The sequence below is a fragment of the Protobothrops mucrosquamatus genome, unplaced genomic scaffold (genome assembly GCF_001527695.2).
Source record: "Protobothrops mucrosquamatus isolate PMUCROS unplaced genomic scaffold, P.Mucros_1.0 scaffold553, whole genome shotgun sequence".
NCBI lineage: Eukaryota > Metazoa > Chordata > Lepidosauria > Squamata > Viperidae > Protobothrops > Protobothrops mucrosquamatus.
The window spans coordinates 216,168-232,743 of NW_015386856.1; the positions used below are offsets into that span (position 1 = coordinate 216,168).

At 56.0% G+C, this 16,576-nt stretch overlaps 1 protein-coding gene across 1 annotated transcript in view; it reads right to left on the reverse strand.

Annotated features, from left to right (window-relative positions):
• The window catches only part of EPPK1 (epiplakin 1), a 65,121-nt gene that overhangs the window by 34,805 nt on the left and 13,740 nt on the right, over positions 1-16,576 (reverse strand). The window contains exon 20 of the mRNA XM_029284377.1: positions 1,104-1,207. Within this exon, the coding sequence (XP_029140210.1) occupies positions 1,104-1,207 (104 nt within the window). The remainder of the gene's footprint in view (positions 1-1,103; positions 1,208-16,576) is intronic.

A 16,576-nucleotide genomic window follows, 5' to 3' on the forward strand; every position in this document is an offset into this window, starting at 1 on the left:
AAAAATTTTAAAAAAAAAAAAAAAAAAAAAAAAAAGAACCGACAGACTTTCATTCTAACGTTTATTTTGACCACCAGGAGGCCCCACACAGCCAGCTTCGTCCTGTTGGGAGTCCTCAAAGGTGGAGCCCGTATTCTGTGGGGTTCCAACCCTCCAGCAGGCGTTAAACTTGGCCCTCGGCTTGCCAGGGATGATTTAGTTAGGTGATTGATGCCAGTCCCGGTGCTCAGAGGTGTTCCTGGAAGAGGTGTGTGCAATGGTGCCTCCTTCCCTTTTGCTCCCGGAGCAGAGCAAGCGGGGTCTGCACTGGGGAGGCCACAGGTTCTATTCCCCCCCCACCCCGTTCCTCCAGCAGAGAAAAGCACCTGACTGCCCCACAGCTGCCAGCTCCAACCTTCCCCTGAGCTCTCCTCCCCCTTCCTGAGACTCTTATCTACTGGGTTGGTGGGGAAGAGTCTTTAGGTGGGGGGAGGCTGGGGGGGGGCAGGAGGGGCAGGCAGCATCAGCACGGGCTTTTTTTACACCCTGCCCTGTTGGGGTCCCCCTGAGCAGCTGCTGCCCATCCACAAAGCAGTCCTCCGGGAAAGGGCAACCCCGCCAGAGACCGAGGAGGGGCACGGGCAGCCCAGGTGGGCACAGGGCTGTGCATTCGGATGGGGACCGAAGGGGACGGTGGTGGCTGCTTCCAGGAGTTCCCCAGCCTGGTTGGGGGCTGAAGGCCGGGCACCCCCGCCCTTTTGCTGCCTCTCCCCACGTGGCTCCATCCCCCCGTGGGTCTGGTGCTCCTAGAAAGACAGGCGGCAGGCAACATTTTGGGGGGCTCGCCCAAGAGAAAGCCCAGCCAAGGAAACGGGGGGGGGGTTCTCTGGCAACCCCAGGAGACTCGGCAGGGTTGAAATCCAGCCGCTTAGCTGGCGGTCTGCAGAGAGGCCTGAGCCAGCCTGGTTAAGTCCGCGGTGGGGCCGGAGCGCCACTTTTCAGCCCACCGCCCCGTGCCCGCGGCTTCGGTGAATCGAGCGCTTTCCGCCTGACCATCTGTCCCGAAAAAGGGGGTTTCACCTCCGCTCGCCCTCCCGCTACCGGGTCCCCAGGCTGGCGGAGACCTCGCCTGCCGCTGCGGTGGAGAGCCTGGACGTGGCCCCGCAAGCAGGGGTCGCGGGCCGCGGCGGATCGGTCGCCTTCCTCCTGCAGCCCGAAGCGGCGCGACCTGTCGGGAGACGAGGAGGCTCCGGGAAGCGCGAGGGCGGGTCGGCCCCACCCGTCCGTCTGCTCCTTGGTCGCCCGCCCTCGCCCGGCGCATCCGAGGGGGAGCCGCGAAGGCTCTTCAGGACCGCCTGGGCTCCCCGGCCCCTCACGCTCCCCCGCGCCGCCAACCGGCCCGCTGGTGCGCACACGAGCCCCGGAAGGCCGGTCCGGTCCTACGAGCCCTTCGCGGCTCCCCCTCCGGAGGGGAAGAAATATTGGCCGAAGGGGGGGGTGGAGGGCGGGCTGGGCGCTCCTTCCTCTGCCCCATTTGGACAAACGCCCCTTGCTGGAGAAGCCCCGGCGCCCTTTGGCTCCGGAGAAGAAGCGCCGCGATTGGCAAGCGGCTGGGTGGGCCGGCCAGTCCGCCCGACTTCTGCTGGGGAGCGCTGGGGGGTCCGGGGAGCCCAGCAAGCCAGAGGCCGGCCGGGCTTGGGGGAGGGTAAGCCTTAACCTTTGCGTGGGGGCAGCAAGAGGATTCCACGGAGGCCACCGAGGGCTCTGGTTGGGGGCTGGAGCAGGGCACCAAATTAATCGCTGACGCCCCCCACCCCACCCCACCCCACGCCTGCCATTCCCCTCCCCTGCTGCTCTCCGGCTTTCTCAGCCCGGGACAGGAGGCGGCACCTGCACTTCCGGGCGCTGCCCAGGGGATTTAGCGGGAGGCGAGGGTGGGGGGGGGGAGGCAACTGCAGGCGCAGAACAGAACTCCTGAGCTGGGGGCTCCCCGAGAGAGGAGAGAGGAGAGCTGGGCTCTGAGCCTGAGAGAGAGAGAGGGAGAGAAAGCTGGCCAACTGAGAGGCTGAGGCAGTGGGGTGGGGGGACCCCTCCCAGGCACAGACCTGCCTGGCCACCTGCTCAGTGTGTTCCCTGATCCCATAGGATAGCTGCAGAAGGCCCGCCTTTTAACAGGTAAATCATTCTGTAATTATGTGGTTTTTTCCTAATTCAAATGCAATTAGAGTGAAGATTGCTCATTATAACGAATGCCAAGGTGTCTGGGCAAAGGAAGCCAAGTTGGTTTTGGTGGAGCAGAACAATAAGGCTTATTGGGGGGGGGGGAGGTGGCTGGGAGAGATGCAGAAGGCAGCGGAAGTCTGGCCTTCCTGGGACCCTGGACAGGGAAAGGGGTCCTGATTCTCCTTTGAGTTTCAGGCTGTGGCGGAGTGGGGGGTGGGGGGGTGGGGAGAAAGAAGTAAAAAGGGAACGGAGGCGAAAGGAGGCAGCGCAGGCAGCAGGCACCAACCCACCCATGGGCAGGGCACCCTCAGTAGGTAAGGATGGGGTTTTTCAATGTTTCCTCCTTTCCAATCAGCCCCGCCCCCCCTCCTGTGAACCCCAGTCCACCAGGGAGCCTGTGGTGCCGTTTTATGGCTGAGGTTGCACAAATGCTGCACTGATAAAGGATTTGGGTTGTTAAGTGGGTCATCGTAGCCCGTTACACGAAACATTTGTTGTTCGTGGTGTGGCTTTTTTTGTTGTAACGGGCATCACGCATTGGTGTATGGCTAATCCAGGTTTGAGTTTAGCTTGTCCTGTGAAATGGCGAATATATCTGGCAGACTCCACAAGGATTATTATTTCGCATTCCGGTGATTTAATCAGTAAATCTATGGTGTTTTAACTTTCATAAAAATGAAAATGCTACTTTATCATTTTTAAATATTTATCATCACCGAAGATAAAGTCTAAAGACCCGGCTGCTTGCAATCCAGAGCATCGCCTTGCGCCTGTGGATGGAGCGTGGACGGAGGATGTGCTGAGCGCAACACAGGCCGGGGAGGGGGGAGGGGGGAGGGGGGGCTTCCTGAACCCTGGACTGAGCAGGTGGGGGGGCAGTCTCGGAACCAGCAGGACAGAAGCGACAACTTGGGCTTGATTCAGCCTCAACATCGCAAGTGCACAAGGTGGCAACTCTCTGGACAAGACGGCGAGTCCGGCAGGCCTCTGGGCGCCCCCATGTGGCTCTGTCCAGCCAGCCAGATCAAGGCGCGGCCACCGCTGAAGGGCCGGGTGACCGACCAGAGGGTATGAAGGGGGGGAGGCTGTCCAAGGAACAAAACTCCCCTCCCTCCTGGGGGGGGGCGGGGAGATTCCAGCACCGGTCATAAAGGGATGGATCCAGCAGCAGCTTGAAAGCAAGGCAGGAAGTGCAGGCCACAATTCAGCCCAAAATTTCTGTTGCTAAGTGAGACATTCGTTAAGCGAGTTTTGCCCCATTTTACGACCTTTCATGCCACACTTGTTAAGTGAATCTCTGCAGTTGTTAACAACTTGGTTGTTAAGTGAATCTGACTTCCCCATTGACTTTACTTGTAAGAAAGTCGCCAGATGTGATCATGTGACCCCGGGACTCTGCGACCGTCGTAAATATGGATTGCTTGCTGAGCACCTGAATTTTGATCACGTGACCACAGGGAGGCTGCAACGGTTGTAAGTGTGAAAAACAGTCATAAGTCATTTTTTTCCATGCCCTTGTAACTTTGAATGGTCACTAAATGAACTGTTGTAGGACTAGCAGCCTGAAATAGGCATTCCTGGACGGATTGACCACCTCGGTGGACGGATAGATAGATAGGTAGGTAGGTAGGTAGGTAGGTAGGTAGATGATAGGTGATGATAGATAGATAGATAGATAGGTGATAAGTAGGTAAGTAGGTAGGTAGGTAGGTAGATAGATAGATAGATAGATGGTAGGTAGGTAGGTAGGTAGATGATAGATAGATGATAGATAATGATAGGTAGATAGATGATAGATAGATGATAGATAATGATAGATAGATAGGTAGGTAGGTAGGTAGGTGGGAGGATGGATGGATGGATGGATGGATGATAGGTAGGTAGGTAGGTAGGTAGGTGGGTGGATGGATGGATGGATGGATGGATGGTAGGTAGGTAGGTAGGTAGATAGGTAGGTGGGTGGATGGATGGATGGATGGAAGGTAGGTAGGTAGGTAGGTAGGTGGGTGGATGGATGGATGGATGGATGATAGGTAGGTAGGTAGGTAGGTAGGTGGGTGGATGGATGGATGGATGGATGGATGGATGATAGGTAGGTAGATAGATAGATAGATAGATAGATAGATAGATAGATAGATAGATAGATAGATGATAGGTAGGTAGGTAGGTAGGTAGATGATAGATAGATGATAGATAATGATAGATAGGTAGGTAGGTAGATAGATGATAGATAGATGATAGATAATGATAGGTAGGTAGGTAGGTAGGTGGGTGGGTGGATGGATGGATGGATGGATGGATGGATGATAGGTAGGTAGGTAGGTAGGTAGGTAGGTGGGTGGGTGGGTGGATGGATGGATGGATGGATGGATGGATGATAGGTAGGTAGGTAGGTGGGTGGGTGGATGGATGGATGATAGGTAGGTAGGTAGGTAGGTAGATAGATAGATAGATAGATAGATAATGATAGATAGATAGGTAGGTAGATAGATGATAGATAGATGATAGATAATGATAGATAGGTAGGTAGGTAGGTAGGTGGGTGGATGGATGGATGGATGGATGGATGATAGGTAGGTAGGTAGGTAGGTAGGTGGGTGGGTGGGTGGATGGATGGATGGATGGATGGATGGATGGTAGGTAGGTAGGTAGGTGGGTGGATGGATGGATGGATGGATGGTAGGTAGGTAGGTAGGTAGGTAGGTAGGTAGGTAGATAGATAGATAGATAGATAGATAGATAGATAGATAGATAGATAGATAATGTCAACGCTGCTAACCTCAGATGTTCTTGCTTTGACAACAGATGGAAATGCAGCCGTTTTCTCTATTGCTTATAGACTCAGTGGCTGCTGGGAGGGGGAAGAGGGATGAGAGCCCAGCTAGTCATAACAATCACAACTCAGCCGTGAGGGCGCTTCAAGTTAATTGGGGAAAGTTATTTATGACTGTTTATTGGAGGAGGGAATTGCACTTTGTTACTTTGTAACCAGGGGAGGGGAAATTAGTTTCTGGTTTCAACTATGTAGTGTAGAGACACTTTGTTTCTCGAATAAAAGATTCTTTAAGGTAAACAATGCCTCGAAGTTCTTTTGAAGAGTTTCATCTGTCGGAAACCATGACAGACAGACAGACAGACAGACAGACAGACAGACAGACAGACAGATAGATAACCATTGTCTCTTTTTACTGTGGGCATATATTCAAACCACCTCAGCTGACTCAAACATCCTACTCAGAGAGCGCTCAATGATGGTCCCTCCTGAAATGGGGGAGGGGCACCAAATGGGGGAGCCTCAAGGTCTTCCATACTTTATTAATGGCTGGGGAAACCCGTAAGGAGAACACTTCTCAAATCTGTAGATTACAGAACGAGATTGGATGGCTAATACTCTAGAAGAAGAAAAAATAAAATTTCTTGATAGGATTGGGTCTGGCTGGGGAGAATTGGGCTGAAGCTAGCAAAATCGAATTTAATACAGACAAATGCCACCTTTTTCCATTCTAGGGAACAAAACTCCAAGGAAAGCCCGTTTGGGGGGGAGCTGAGACACCCATTTTGACTAAGAAGAAAACCTTGGAAGGGTAACTGAGTGAACACTGAAGAGAAGGCAGCAAAGGAGCAGCGCGATGTGGCTGCAGACAAGGCAAACACAGTTTTAGACTACAGAAACAACATTTGCAAGAGGCGACTGTCCCACTGCTGTGCTTTGGTTAGACCGCACCTCGGGTGCTGCGTCCAACCCTGGGCACGATCCTCAAGAAGGACTCAGGGAAACTGGGAAAGGTCACAGGAAGGCAACGCTGATGATCAGGGACAAGATGCTGGGGGGGGGGGAAGAGGAGGAGGAGGAAAAGAACTGAGCTTGATTGACTTTGAATAGAGATGCCAAATACCCGAAAGTCTGTCAGATAGAAAGACCAGGATCCGTCCTTTAGTTCCAAATGGGGTGCGTGGAACAATGAGATTAAGGCCTTCAATAGAGGCTTCTGCCCAGATGTTGGCTTTGGCCATAGGCCCAACCCACCAATCCCCCTTCCAGCCCCCCCCCCCGCAGGTGTTTCTGTGGATTCCTGCCCTGGGCTGGGGATTTTCGTTGCCCTTCCAGGGGCCTTCCAGGGCTGGGCCCCGGTGGCCTGGCCCTGGGGGTGCTGCTCAGCAAGTGCCCTTTTGCCCTCTGCATGGCCAGCTGCACCAAATCAACCCCCCCTTTCTGCCAGGGGTCCCTGTTGGGCTGTGCCCTCCCCCCTCTCGATCACGCCTGCCAAGAAACAGATCCCATCCTGCCCGAAGAGGCGAGGCTCAAGAGGAGCGGCACACCACCGGGGAGGCTTTCCCAGGGATGGGGACCAGGGTGTGGGAGAGTGGGGCGACGGTGGCAGAGATCGGGCACAGAGCTGGGAGCTTGTGCCGGGCAGGAGGAAAGTGCGTGAGGTTGGAGGGAAGGGACTGGCACAGCAGACAGCAGACCGGCCGTCGGGGCTGCTTGAAGCCCAGCCTCTTCCCCCCCCCCCACACTGTCAGCGCTCTGAGCGGCTGCTCCAAAGACACTCCGGAGCTGCTCATTGCGCGGGGGGGGGGTTACCTGCCTGCCCCTAGCAGGAGCAAGGAGCAGCTGCCTCTGCTGCCCGCCTCTGCCAAGGGCGCCAATGCCCAGCAGAGCTGAAGAAGCTTCTTGGATGAGAAGCAAAACTTCCTCAAAGAAAGACAAGAAAGTCCAGCTGCCCCGTGGAAAAAAAAAAGCACCTTTGGGATGCCCAGCACTCCTCTCCCCCTCTCTCCTGTCCCAGGCTTACCTGAAGGCCTTCAGCCAGGCAGGCGTGCCGCTGCGCCCGTCGCCACTCCAGCAAAGTGTCCCGAGAGAAGCTGAGCTGTTTTTTCTCCTCCCTCTCCTGTTTCCGCCCTCTCACTTGTCTCCCCCACCCCCGCCTGGATGACACACCGGCCCATCCCAGGCTGCGCAGGGGCCAACGGCCTCCGTCGTTCTGGCAGGTACCTGCCCAGGGTGTGCAAGCCCTCCTACGCAGGGGCTCCGCACCTTCCTCTGCTCTGCCTGGCAGAAGCAGCTGCTGGGGGGGGGAGGGGGGCAGGAACGTTCAATGACTTCCAGGAGACTGCTCTTGCCCTCCCCCCCTCATTATCCCAATGTTTGTGGTTACTGGCAGTGTGTGTATGTGTGTGCATGTGTGTTTACCAAAGGGCCCTGTGCAATTGGGCCAAAGCAGTCCCAGAGGCCCAGCACTGGCCGTGCCTTCTTCTGGAGCAGAGGCCAGAGAATTCCCACCACCACCACCACCAAAGCCGGGCTCAGCAGCAGGCCGATCCCCCTTGCCTCTGGAGGAGTCCAGCAGCAGGTGGATCCTGCCCCCCACCTGCTCCCCCTTGGCCCGCAGGGGTTGTGGCAGGTGCTGGGGGGCAAAGCAGGCTGGACTGCAGCTTGGAGGAACCCCAGACTGTGGGCCTCCCCTCCCTAAAGAAGCGAACCCTTTTCTCTTCACCAGCTTCTCTGTTCCTCCCAATTTGGGGACTTCCATGCCATTCTAGTCGCCCGCCCCCATTCCACCTGCACTAGCTGGCCAGCTGCCTAGGGAGCCCTCCAGAGGTGCCCATTGGCACGTGAGCATGCACAGTTTCTGCCACTGGGAGGGAGGTTCACAGGGGATCCCGGCAGCTGAAGGCTAGATGGGATGTTGAAGAAGATGCCCACCTATCCAAGAAAGCCACAGGAATCTGCTTTCCTCCAGCCCCATTACTCAACAAAGTGACTGTTCTGCAATGTTTTACTGGGCTTAAGGAGAGGGACCCCCCCTCCAGTACGGTCTGATTGGCTCTGCCTATGGAAGGAGGGAGACGTCAGTGGTAGAATCAGCCAAATTGAGCCGAGGGGGAGCGTTGGGGGCTACGGAATCAGAATAGAGCTGGAAGAGACCTTGGAGGTCTTCTAGTCCAGCCCCCTGCTCAAACAGGAGATCCTATACCATTTCAGACAAGTGGCTGCCCAGTCTCTTCTTAAAAACCTCGAGTGATGAAACACTCACAACTTCTGTTCCACTGGTTAATTGTCCTCCCTCTTAGGAAGTTTCTCCTTAATTCCAGGTTGCTTCCCTCCTTGATGAGTTTCCTTCCGTTGTTTCTTGTCTTGCCTTCTGGTGCTTTGGAGAATAATGTGACCCCCTCTTCTTTGTGGCAAATTCTCAAATACTGCTGCTATCATATCTCCCCTAGTCCTTCTTTTCTCTAGATCAGGGGTGTCAAACTCACAATGTCATGTGACATGTTGTGACGTATTGCAACTTTTTTGCCATTGCCTGCAATGGGGTGGGCGTGGTTTTGCTATGATGCATCCGGCCTGTGGGCCGGCAGTTTGACACCCCTGCTCTAGACTGACCATTCCCAAATCCTGCAACTGTTCTTCATACTGTATGTTTTAGTCTCCAGGCCTTTAATCATCTTAGTTGCTCTTCTTTGCACTTTTCCCAAAGTCTCAACCTCTTTTTTGTAATGTGGTGACCTAAACTGGATGCAGTATTCCAGATGTGGCCTTACTAAAGCTTTATAAAGTGGTACTAATACTTCGTGTGATTTTGATTCTATGCCTCTGTTTATACAATACAACCCAGGATTGTATTAACTTTTTTGGCTGCTGCCACACACAACTGGCTCATGGTCAAGTGATGGTCCACTAGGACTCCAGGGTCCCTCTCACAGTTACTGTTTTTAAGCCAGTTTTCACCTAATCTGTACTTGTACCTTTGGGTTTTCCTGCCCAGGTGTAAAACCTTGCTTTTCTCCACATTAAATTCACTTTGTTGGATAAGGCCCATTGTCCGAGTCTGTCAAGATCTTTTTGGATTCTGAGCTTGTCTTCTGGGGTGTTGGCTATTCCTGCCAGCTTAGTGTCATCTGCAGATTTGATGAGTTCCCCTTCTGTTCCATCATCTAAATCATGAGGATATTGGAGAGTCCTGGGCCTAAGACGGAGCCTTGTGGTATCCCACTGCTTCCTTCCTTCCATGTGGAAATAGCACCATTAAGGACTTCTCATTGAGTACAGTTTGTCAGCCAGCTACAAATCCATCTGGTGGTGATTTGTCTATCCCACATTTTTCTAGCTTACCAAGAAGTAGGTTGTGGGAAGCTGTGCAGGGCCCACCCATCTCGAGGTTTAGCCAGCGCCCCTCCGTTCTGCCCTTGGTTTGGATGAACAACCCCTTTCCATCCGTAGGAGACCTCCGAGCCACCCTGAGGGTCCCAGCAAAGCAGTTTGCCCCTCCTGGTGGGGGAGCACTTCTTTGGCATTCCCAGAGCCCCCGGCTGAGTCCATGAGTGCCTTGCAGCTATGGAGGACTCCCTGAAGGGAGGGGGGCCTCTGGCCGGAGCAGCTGACCAGCTGTTTCACCTGCAACCGGAAATGCCTCAAGTCTTCCCTCTTCCCACTTCAAGGTAGCTTCAGTGCACAGCTGTGGAAATGCGAATTTCAGAGTCTCTTTCTTCCAGCCCAGAGCTTCTCATGCAATGACACCTTGGTCTGGGGCCTCTGGAACCGGTTAGGCAGTTGCATGAAAAGCTTATTCGTAGTTTTATGATCCCAGGAATCCACGTGTTACACATCTTTACAAATAGCCCAGTAGTCAATGGAAAAAAGGGATACTTATCAAATTGACCAGGTGACCAAGACAGAGGGTTGGCTGACCCCTTGATGGACCAAAATCACGTGTCAAAATGATTATATCTGAGTTAAATGTTGGAACAAATCCAGCAGATGCATAAGATCCTGGATCTGGGAAGGAAAAACCAAACCCAAAGGATTGTCCGGGGAGGCCCGAGGCCGCCAGCTGAACCTGAGCGAGCCCCCGGGATGCAGCCGCTGAAGAGGCAACGGGGCCTTGGCCTGCTTTAGAGAGCAGGTCGGTTCCTTCTCCTCGGTGCTGGCTAGACCCCACCTCCAGGACGAAGCCCCACACATTCAAGGGGACACGGGGCGCTTTGGGGAAACAGCTCCCTGAGTAAGGGGGGGCTGGGAAGGAAGGGATGCCGAGAGGGGTGGCTGAGCTGGGGGAAGGGCCGGGGGGTGGGGTGGGTCTCTTGGGGGCTGGGCCAGGGGAGGCAGCGGCACCCTCCTTGGCCGGGGCCTTTGGGTCCCAAGGGCAGAAAAGCTGCCCAGGCTGGCTCCAGCCAGAGCTGGGGAGGGAGGGAGGGAGGGAGGAGGCTGCCTGCCGAGAGCGGGCTGGGCTGCCCCTGGCTGGCTGGCTTTTCAAGAGGGGCTGGGTGGTCCCTCTCTGGGATGGTTTCATGGATTCCTGCCCTGGGCGGGGGTTGGACTAGCTGACCTCTTAAGATCCCACCCCCTTGGAGGCCCAGAGGATTCTCCTGAGAGAAGGAGAATCCCGGTGGGCCTCTGGGGGGAGGCCAAGCAGGGGAGGAAGGCTCTGTCGTGCTGAGTCACGGCTGCTGCCCCAGCTCTGTTTGGGTCATGAGCCACGGAGAGGACGAGGTTGGCCCCGGGCAGGATGGGCAGCTGTCTGGGAAACCCAAAATCCATGGTGGGGATTGGCAGAGCGGGCAGCGGAGGAAGGGAGCCCCTCCTAGTCCCTGCGAAGTCTGGCTAAGGGCACCCGTGGCCTTCAGGCTACACTGGGGAAAGAAAAGCTGGGCATTTCTTGTGCCAACCGAATGGGTGACCTTCCGCATCCGTTCTACGTTGCCACATCCAGCCTTGTCGCAACTTGCCCTCAGATCAGCTCTTGCAGGCAGGACCCAGTGCCAACCTCCCTGGTCCTGCGGCAGAGAAGAGATTCCCCAGGAAGCCCATCATGTGCGGCTTGGCCCTCCCTGGTGCCCAGAGCCACGCCAATCGCTGCCCCCCCCATTGACCCAGGTCCAGCCAGACTTGCCGCCCAGGAAAAGGAAGGACCAGAAAGGGCTCCACAAAAGCCGCCTGGCCTCAGGATCAGGCCCAGCGCCCTTCCCAGGAGTGACGCAAGCGCGGCCCTTCCAGGAAGGGGACGGGGCACAGCTCCCACTGCATTTTCCCACACTGGAGGGAAAGAGCCGCTCCACAAACACTTTCAAGTACATGCAGATCGGGAGGTGGGGAAGAATTCCTGCATGATTCAGCCCAGCAGAGTCCACCAGCAGGTTTCTGGCTCACCAACAAAGAGGTTTTTCCAAATGTCATTTAAATGTATACAGCATGTACCTCCTGTTTTATGCAGCAGCAGCCGCAGAAAATGCCGAGTAGCAAGTGACAATGTCGCATGCGGGATGAATATACCTTGAGATAAAACAAGAAGTAATCCGGCCAGTGGACCTATATATGATGCGGTCGCTAGTTAGGGGGCATCGATCTGCATCCATTCCTGGACTGTGTGGATGACTGTCCTGACCTGCTAATTTCACTGCTAACCTCCCCCCTCCCCGTGACTCTTCCTCACAGCCCAGATCTGGGGGTTGCGGCTTTGGGGAAGCTTCATCCCCTGCAACTGATGGGTGGAGCGGTCTGGAGGGTGCCAGGGCCAGGCAGGGGCCCCAGCAGAGAGCCCCCAAGCACTGGAACCCCTCTCTGCAATCCACAAGATGGGTGCCTTATCACCCGATGCCCTGGCATGCCAGCACTTGTGGACATCAGCCACGGTCCTCCTTCCTGTTGCTTCTCCCTTCCGGGACACGGGACCTGCAGCACATTTGCGCTCCCGAGAAGGACGCCAGAAGTCCAACCTCACCACAGGCTCGCTTCTGTTTTCATGACGATGCGAAGACAAGAGTCGAGTCAGTGTGGTATGTGCAATTCCATTTATTCAGTTCTTAAATGTACATGCCACCCATCTTACTCTGCAATTCAACTCTGGGTGGCTTACACTCAAAGTCATAAATATTAAAATATTAGGTACAAGGATAAGGAAGGAAAGGCCAGGTTGGTACAGGAGGGTGGCATCTTCCATCAAAGTCCACCAGCACCCTCCACGGTAGAGCGCTCCCCCCTCAGGACCCCAAGCCAAGCAGCAGAACCAGGCTTTAACGCCCTTCCGGAAAGCCGACAGGGTGGGGGCAGACCTCACAGCAGGCTGCAAGATATTCCAAAGAGCGGAGGGTGGGGGTGGGGTCACGGGAGAAAAGGGTCTGCTTCCAGATCCTGCCAGCCGAAAAGCTTTGACCAACGGAGGCCCAAAGCCAGCCCCTTCTGCCGGGTCGATGCCATTGGGGCAAGATGGTTCATCAGATCACCCGCTCCCACGCACGGGCACACAGCCCAAGACACCTACTGCCAACTGCCCCAAAGCACATTCGCAAAGAAGCGGAGAGGGGAGAAAGCCGACAGAAGCTGCTGTCCGGTGGTCCTCCAGCTGGCCCCTTGGCCCCTTGGCAGGAGCAGCTCAGGCCTTCCAGCTGCCCCTGGAAGACGCGTTCAGGATGAATAAAATTTCAGTGCCAGAAAGATGGGTGGAAGGCCAGGGAGGGCAGGGGTGCAACGGGCACCCTCCGGACAGGGCGTCATGTGTCCCCAAAGGGAGCCTGGCTATCTGCTAACTGCCCACCTGCTTTGGAGGCCTTCAAGAGGAAGAAAACTGAGGAGCGGCCAGCCAGGGGGCTCTGAGACTGGCTGACCCCCCCCCCCCCGTCCACCCCTGTGATTTGCTCTGATGCTCGGGCCTCTCCTGGGCCCCGGCAAGAAACCCTTCCTTTGGGTGCAGCCCGAGCCATGCCCTCTCTCGCCCGCCTGCCCACCCGCCCCTTGGGCTTGGGGTGAAGCCCTCTGTGCTCCCACCGGTTAAAAGCCCCCCCCCAGCGCCAGAGGGGAGCCGGCTGCCCGGGCAGCGGGGGCGGGCGGCGGCAGAGGTGCGATGGCTTTCCCTTCCCCCCCCCCCGGGCCTTGCGTGCCAGCCAAAGCGGCTGTGCATCTGACTGCGAGCAGGCTCTCCAGGGTCGGCACACGCCGACGAAGGAATGAGGAGTGGTTGCGGGAAGGAATGTTTAGCAGGCATGTCTGAGCTGCGGCGGGCGAGCGGCCCGCTTCTGCCCCGCCGTCTGCCCGTCTTCCTCGGAAATCCCTGGGCCAGCCGGGCTTTGTTCTGCCGCCCCTCCCCCCCCTCGCCGCATCCGGCTTTGGCAGCCGCTTCCCTCCCGAGGAGCCCTTTCCCACCTCCCGGCCCCCCTTGGAGCAGAGCTCGGGGGTCGCAGGCGGTGAAGCTCGGGAAGGATGGGGGGGCCGCCGGCTCCCCCCCTCCCAGGCGCCGCAGCCGAGGGCCATCGGGGAAGCCTCCCTCCTGGGAGCCGGCTCAGCGCCGGCAGGATCACACCCGGCCGTGAGAACAGGGCAGGCGCAGCCGGTGCTCCGGGCGAGGGCGCGCCCCGTGCAGAGAGGGAGAGAGACCTGGCTGGTTCGACAGGCTCCTTCCCTTCGCCGGGCTCCTGGGAGTCGCTCCGGAGGCGGCGGCAGGTGGGGGTGGAGGGGTTCCCGGGGCTCATGCCTGGCTCTGGGCTGCTCCCCCGTTAAAGGAGGACCCGGCAGACCGCCCGACGCAGGGCAGCGCCAACACGGGGGGCGGAGGGGGCGGGGCGACAGGGACCCTGTCAGCGGGGAGAGAGGCCAGGCGGGCTCAGGATTCTTGTCCTCCGTTCGAGTTTGGGGCGGGGCCAGTTTTTATTGAGGTCGTCCAGCCAGAGTCCGAGATTAGGGCTTGAGCAGCCTTATAAATCCTCTAAACAAACAGAGGTTCTATTTTGGGCAGGAAAACTCGAAGACAAGATTATAAAGTGGAAACATCTCCAGGTGACTTTCTTGGCAACCAAACCTTGGACCATCAACTCCATCAGTAACTGCTGTGGTCACTAAGTAGAAAATCATGTGACAGGTTTACACCGTCTCTGCCCATTTGACTATCAAAAGACTCGTTGTGTTGGCTAAGTCACACATCATTTGACTGCAACTTAGTTTTCCTTTCATCTTCTCCTGAACTTTGCCCCTCAGAAGCTGGTTGGCAGGCATGCAAATAGTGGCCACATGACTCCAAATGATCCCTAAACAAGGCAGTTGGGAAGGAAGGACTTCTGCACCGAAAAGCAGAACTTGCGAAGCACAGCAAAGGAAAATAAATAATAATAATAATAATAATAATAATAATAATAATAATAATAATAATAATAATAATAATAATAATAATAAATAATAATAATAATAATAATAATAATAATTAAAAAAAACAACAGGCTGTCTTGGTGGGTCACCCGATCCAGCAGGGTGATCAAGGGGAATCCCTCGTGGCATCTACAGAAGGCACCGGGAGGCTTTGCGCACAGTCACTCAAGCTCTCGTCACCTCCCGCCTGGACTACTGTAATGCTCTCTACATGGGGCTCCCTTTGAGGAGCACCCGGAGACTTCAACTGGTCCAGAATGCGGCCGCGCGGGCGGTGATGGGAGGGACTCGTCGCTCCCATGTAACACTGTTCTTGCGCGAGCTGCACTGGCTACCAGTGGTCTTCCGGGTGCGTTTTAAGGTGTTAGTTACCACCTTTAAAACGCTCCATGGCATTGGACCTGGTTACCTCCGAGACCGCCTTCTGCCACAGATTCCCTCCCATAGACCGGTACGCTCCCACAGAGTGGGTCTCCTCAGGGTGCCGTCGGCCAAGCAATGTCGGCTGGCGACCCCCAGGGGGAGGGCCTTCTCTGTGGGTGCCCCCACCCTCTGGAACGAACTACCCCCCGAGATCCGGACGACTCCGGATCTCCTTACTTTCCGCCGCGCCCTCAAGACATGGCTTTTCCAGCAAGCGGGCCTGGCCTAGGGAGGATTTTAGTTAGGGATGATTTTAATATAATTTTAATTATTACACAGCTACTAATATTTGGCTTTTAATTTGGTTTTAGAGGGGTTTTTATTCTGGTATTTTATTGTTATTTGTTTTAATATGCTGTGCACCGCCCTGAGTCCTCCGGGAGAAGGGCGGTATATAAATTAAATTAATAAATAAATAATAAATAATAAATAAATAAATCGTTGCTCTCTATTCTCCTGAGTCTGAACACACCTCAGTTGCTGCACCCAGTTCTGGCCAACACAACTGAGGCGCTGAAGCGTGACCAGATTACCGCCCCGCCCTGGGGACAGTGAGGAAGGGCTGGAGAGGATGGGCGGGGGAGCCCAGGGGAGACGAGGCCCGGCCCTTCTCTCCTAGGCCCTCCAGAGCTGCACAGAGGAGGAGGAGGAGGAGGAGGGCGGGATTGGTCCCAGGAGGCGAGACAAGACACAACAGGTTTAAAAGGGAAGGAAGTAGATTTCCATTGTCACCAAGAATGCTCTAAGGACTTTGCTGGAGGTGCTTAAACAGAGGCTGGTCGTCTGTTGGGGAGGCAATAGCAGTGGATTCCTGCACTGGGCTTGGGTTGGGCTAGATGACCTCAAAAGACCTTTGAAACCCTTCCCTTTTCTAATTCCAGGGCTGTCCAGGCAGGAAAGGGGGCCAGGGCTCTGCTGGGGGGCCGAGCTCTTCTGCACCCCAACTTTGAGCCGTGAGCTGCAGATCAAGATTCTACCCAAGATGGCCCCCCTCCCCCCGGCTGCAATGGTGCCAGCAGCAGAATCCGCTGGGGAGGGGGGCGGGGGGTGGTGGAATGTGCTGAAAGAGGCCAGAGGGTCTGTGGAGGAAGGGCCCAGGCTGACAGCCAAGGGCCTGTTCCCATTCCTGGCACAGGGGAGGGGATGGGATGGGGCGCTACCGGTCAGCTTCTGCTCCCAATTACTGGGGGGCTGTGCCAGCCTTTGGCCCTCTTAGCCCAGGACAGCCCAGCTCCCCAAAGGGGGCCTTATTTGAAGTAGCCAAATTCTGGCGCCCCAGGGTCCCCAGGCCGAGGTGTGACACTTGGTGGGAGGCCCTGAGAAGTGCATCAGGCCACGCAGGGACCGGTCGGGCACCAGGGCGGAGGCCGCTCTCTCCTCAGGCCCCAAAGCCGAGAGCTTCCAAAGCCCCCCCCCCAATCAGTGGGTGTTAGCTGGCATCAATAAAGCCCCATTTAGTGTGCCCAGGAGTAGAAGCCGGAGGCCCCCGATGATGGCAGGTAAATGGCACATGGCAAAGTGCTGGCAGAGGTGCCAGGCCAGGCCAGAGTTGGGAACGGGCTCCCTTTGCTCCAGCTGCTGCCCTCTGCGACCCCCAGGAAAAGAAGGAAGCTGCAGCACCCATTGCAAAGTCTGGGCAATGGCGAGCCAGCCTCCCCTCCCCCCCTTCCCCCGTTTGATCCCAACAAGGTCAACAGAGAAGGTGATGAAATTCACGCGAACTGACATGAAAAGCTGGGGCAGAACTGCAAATATTTGCCTTCTCCACCCAAAGGCATTCTGGGATAGGGTGGGGGGGGGGAGTTTTTCCTCTGA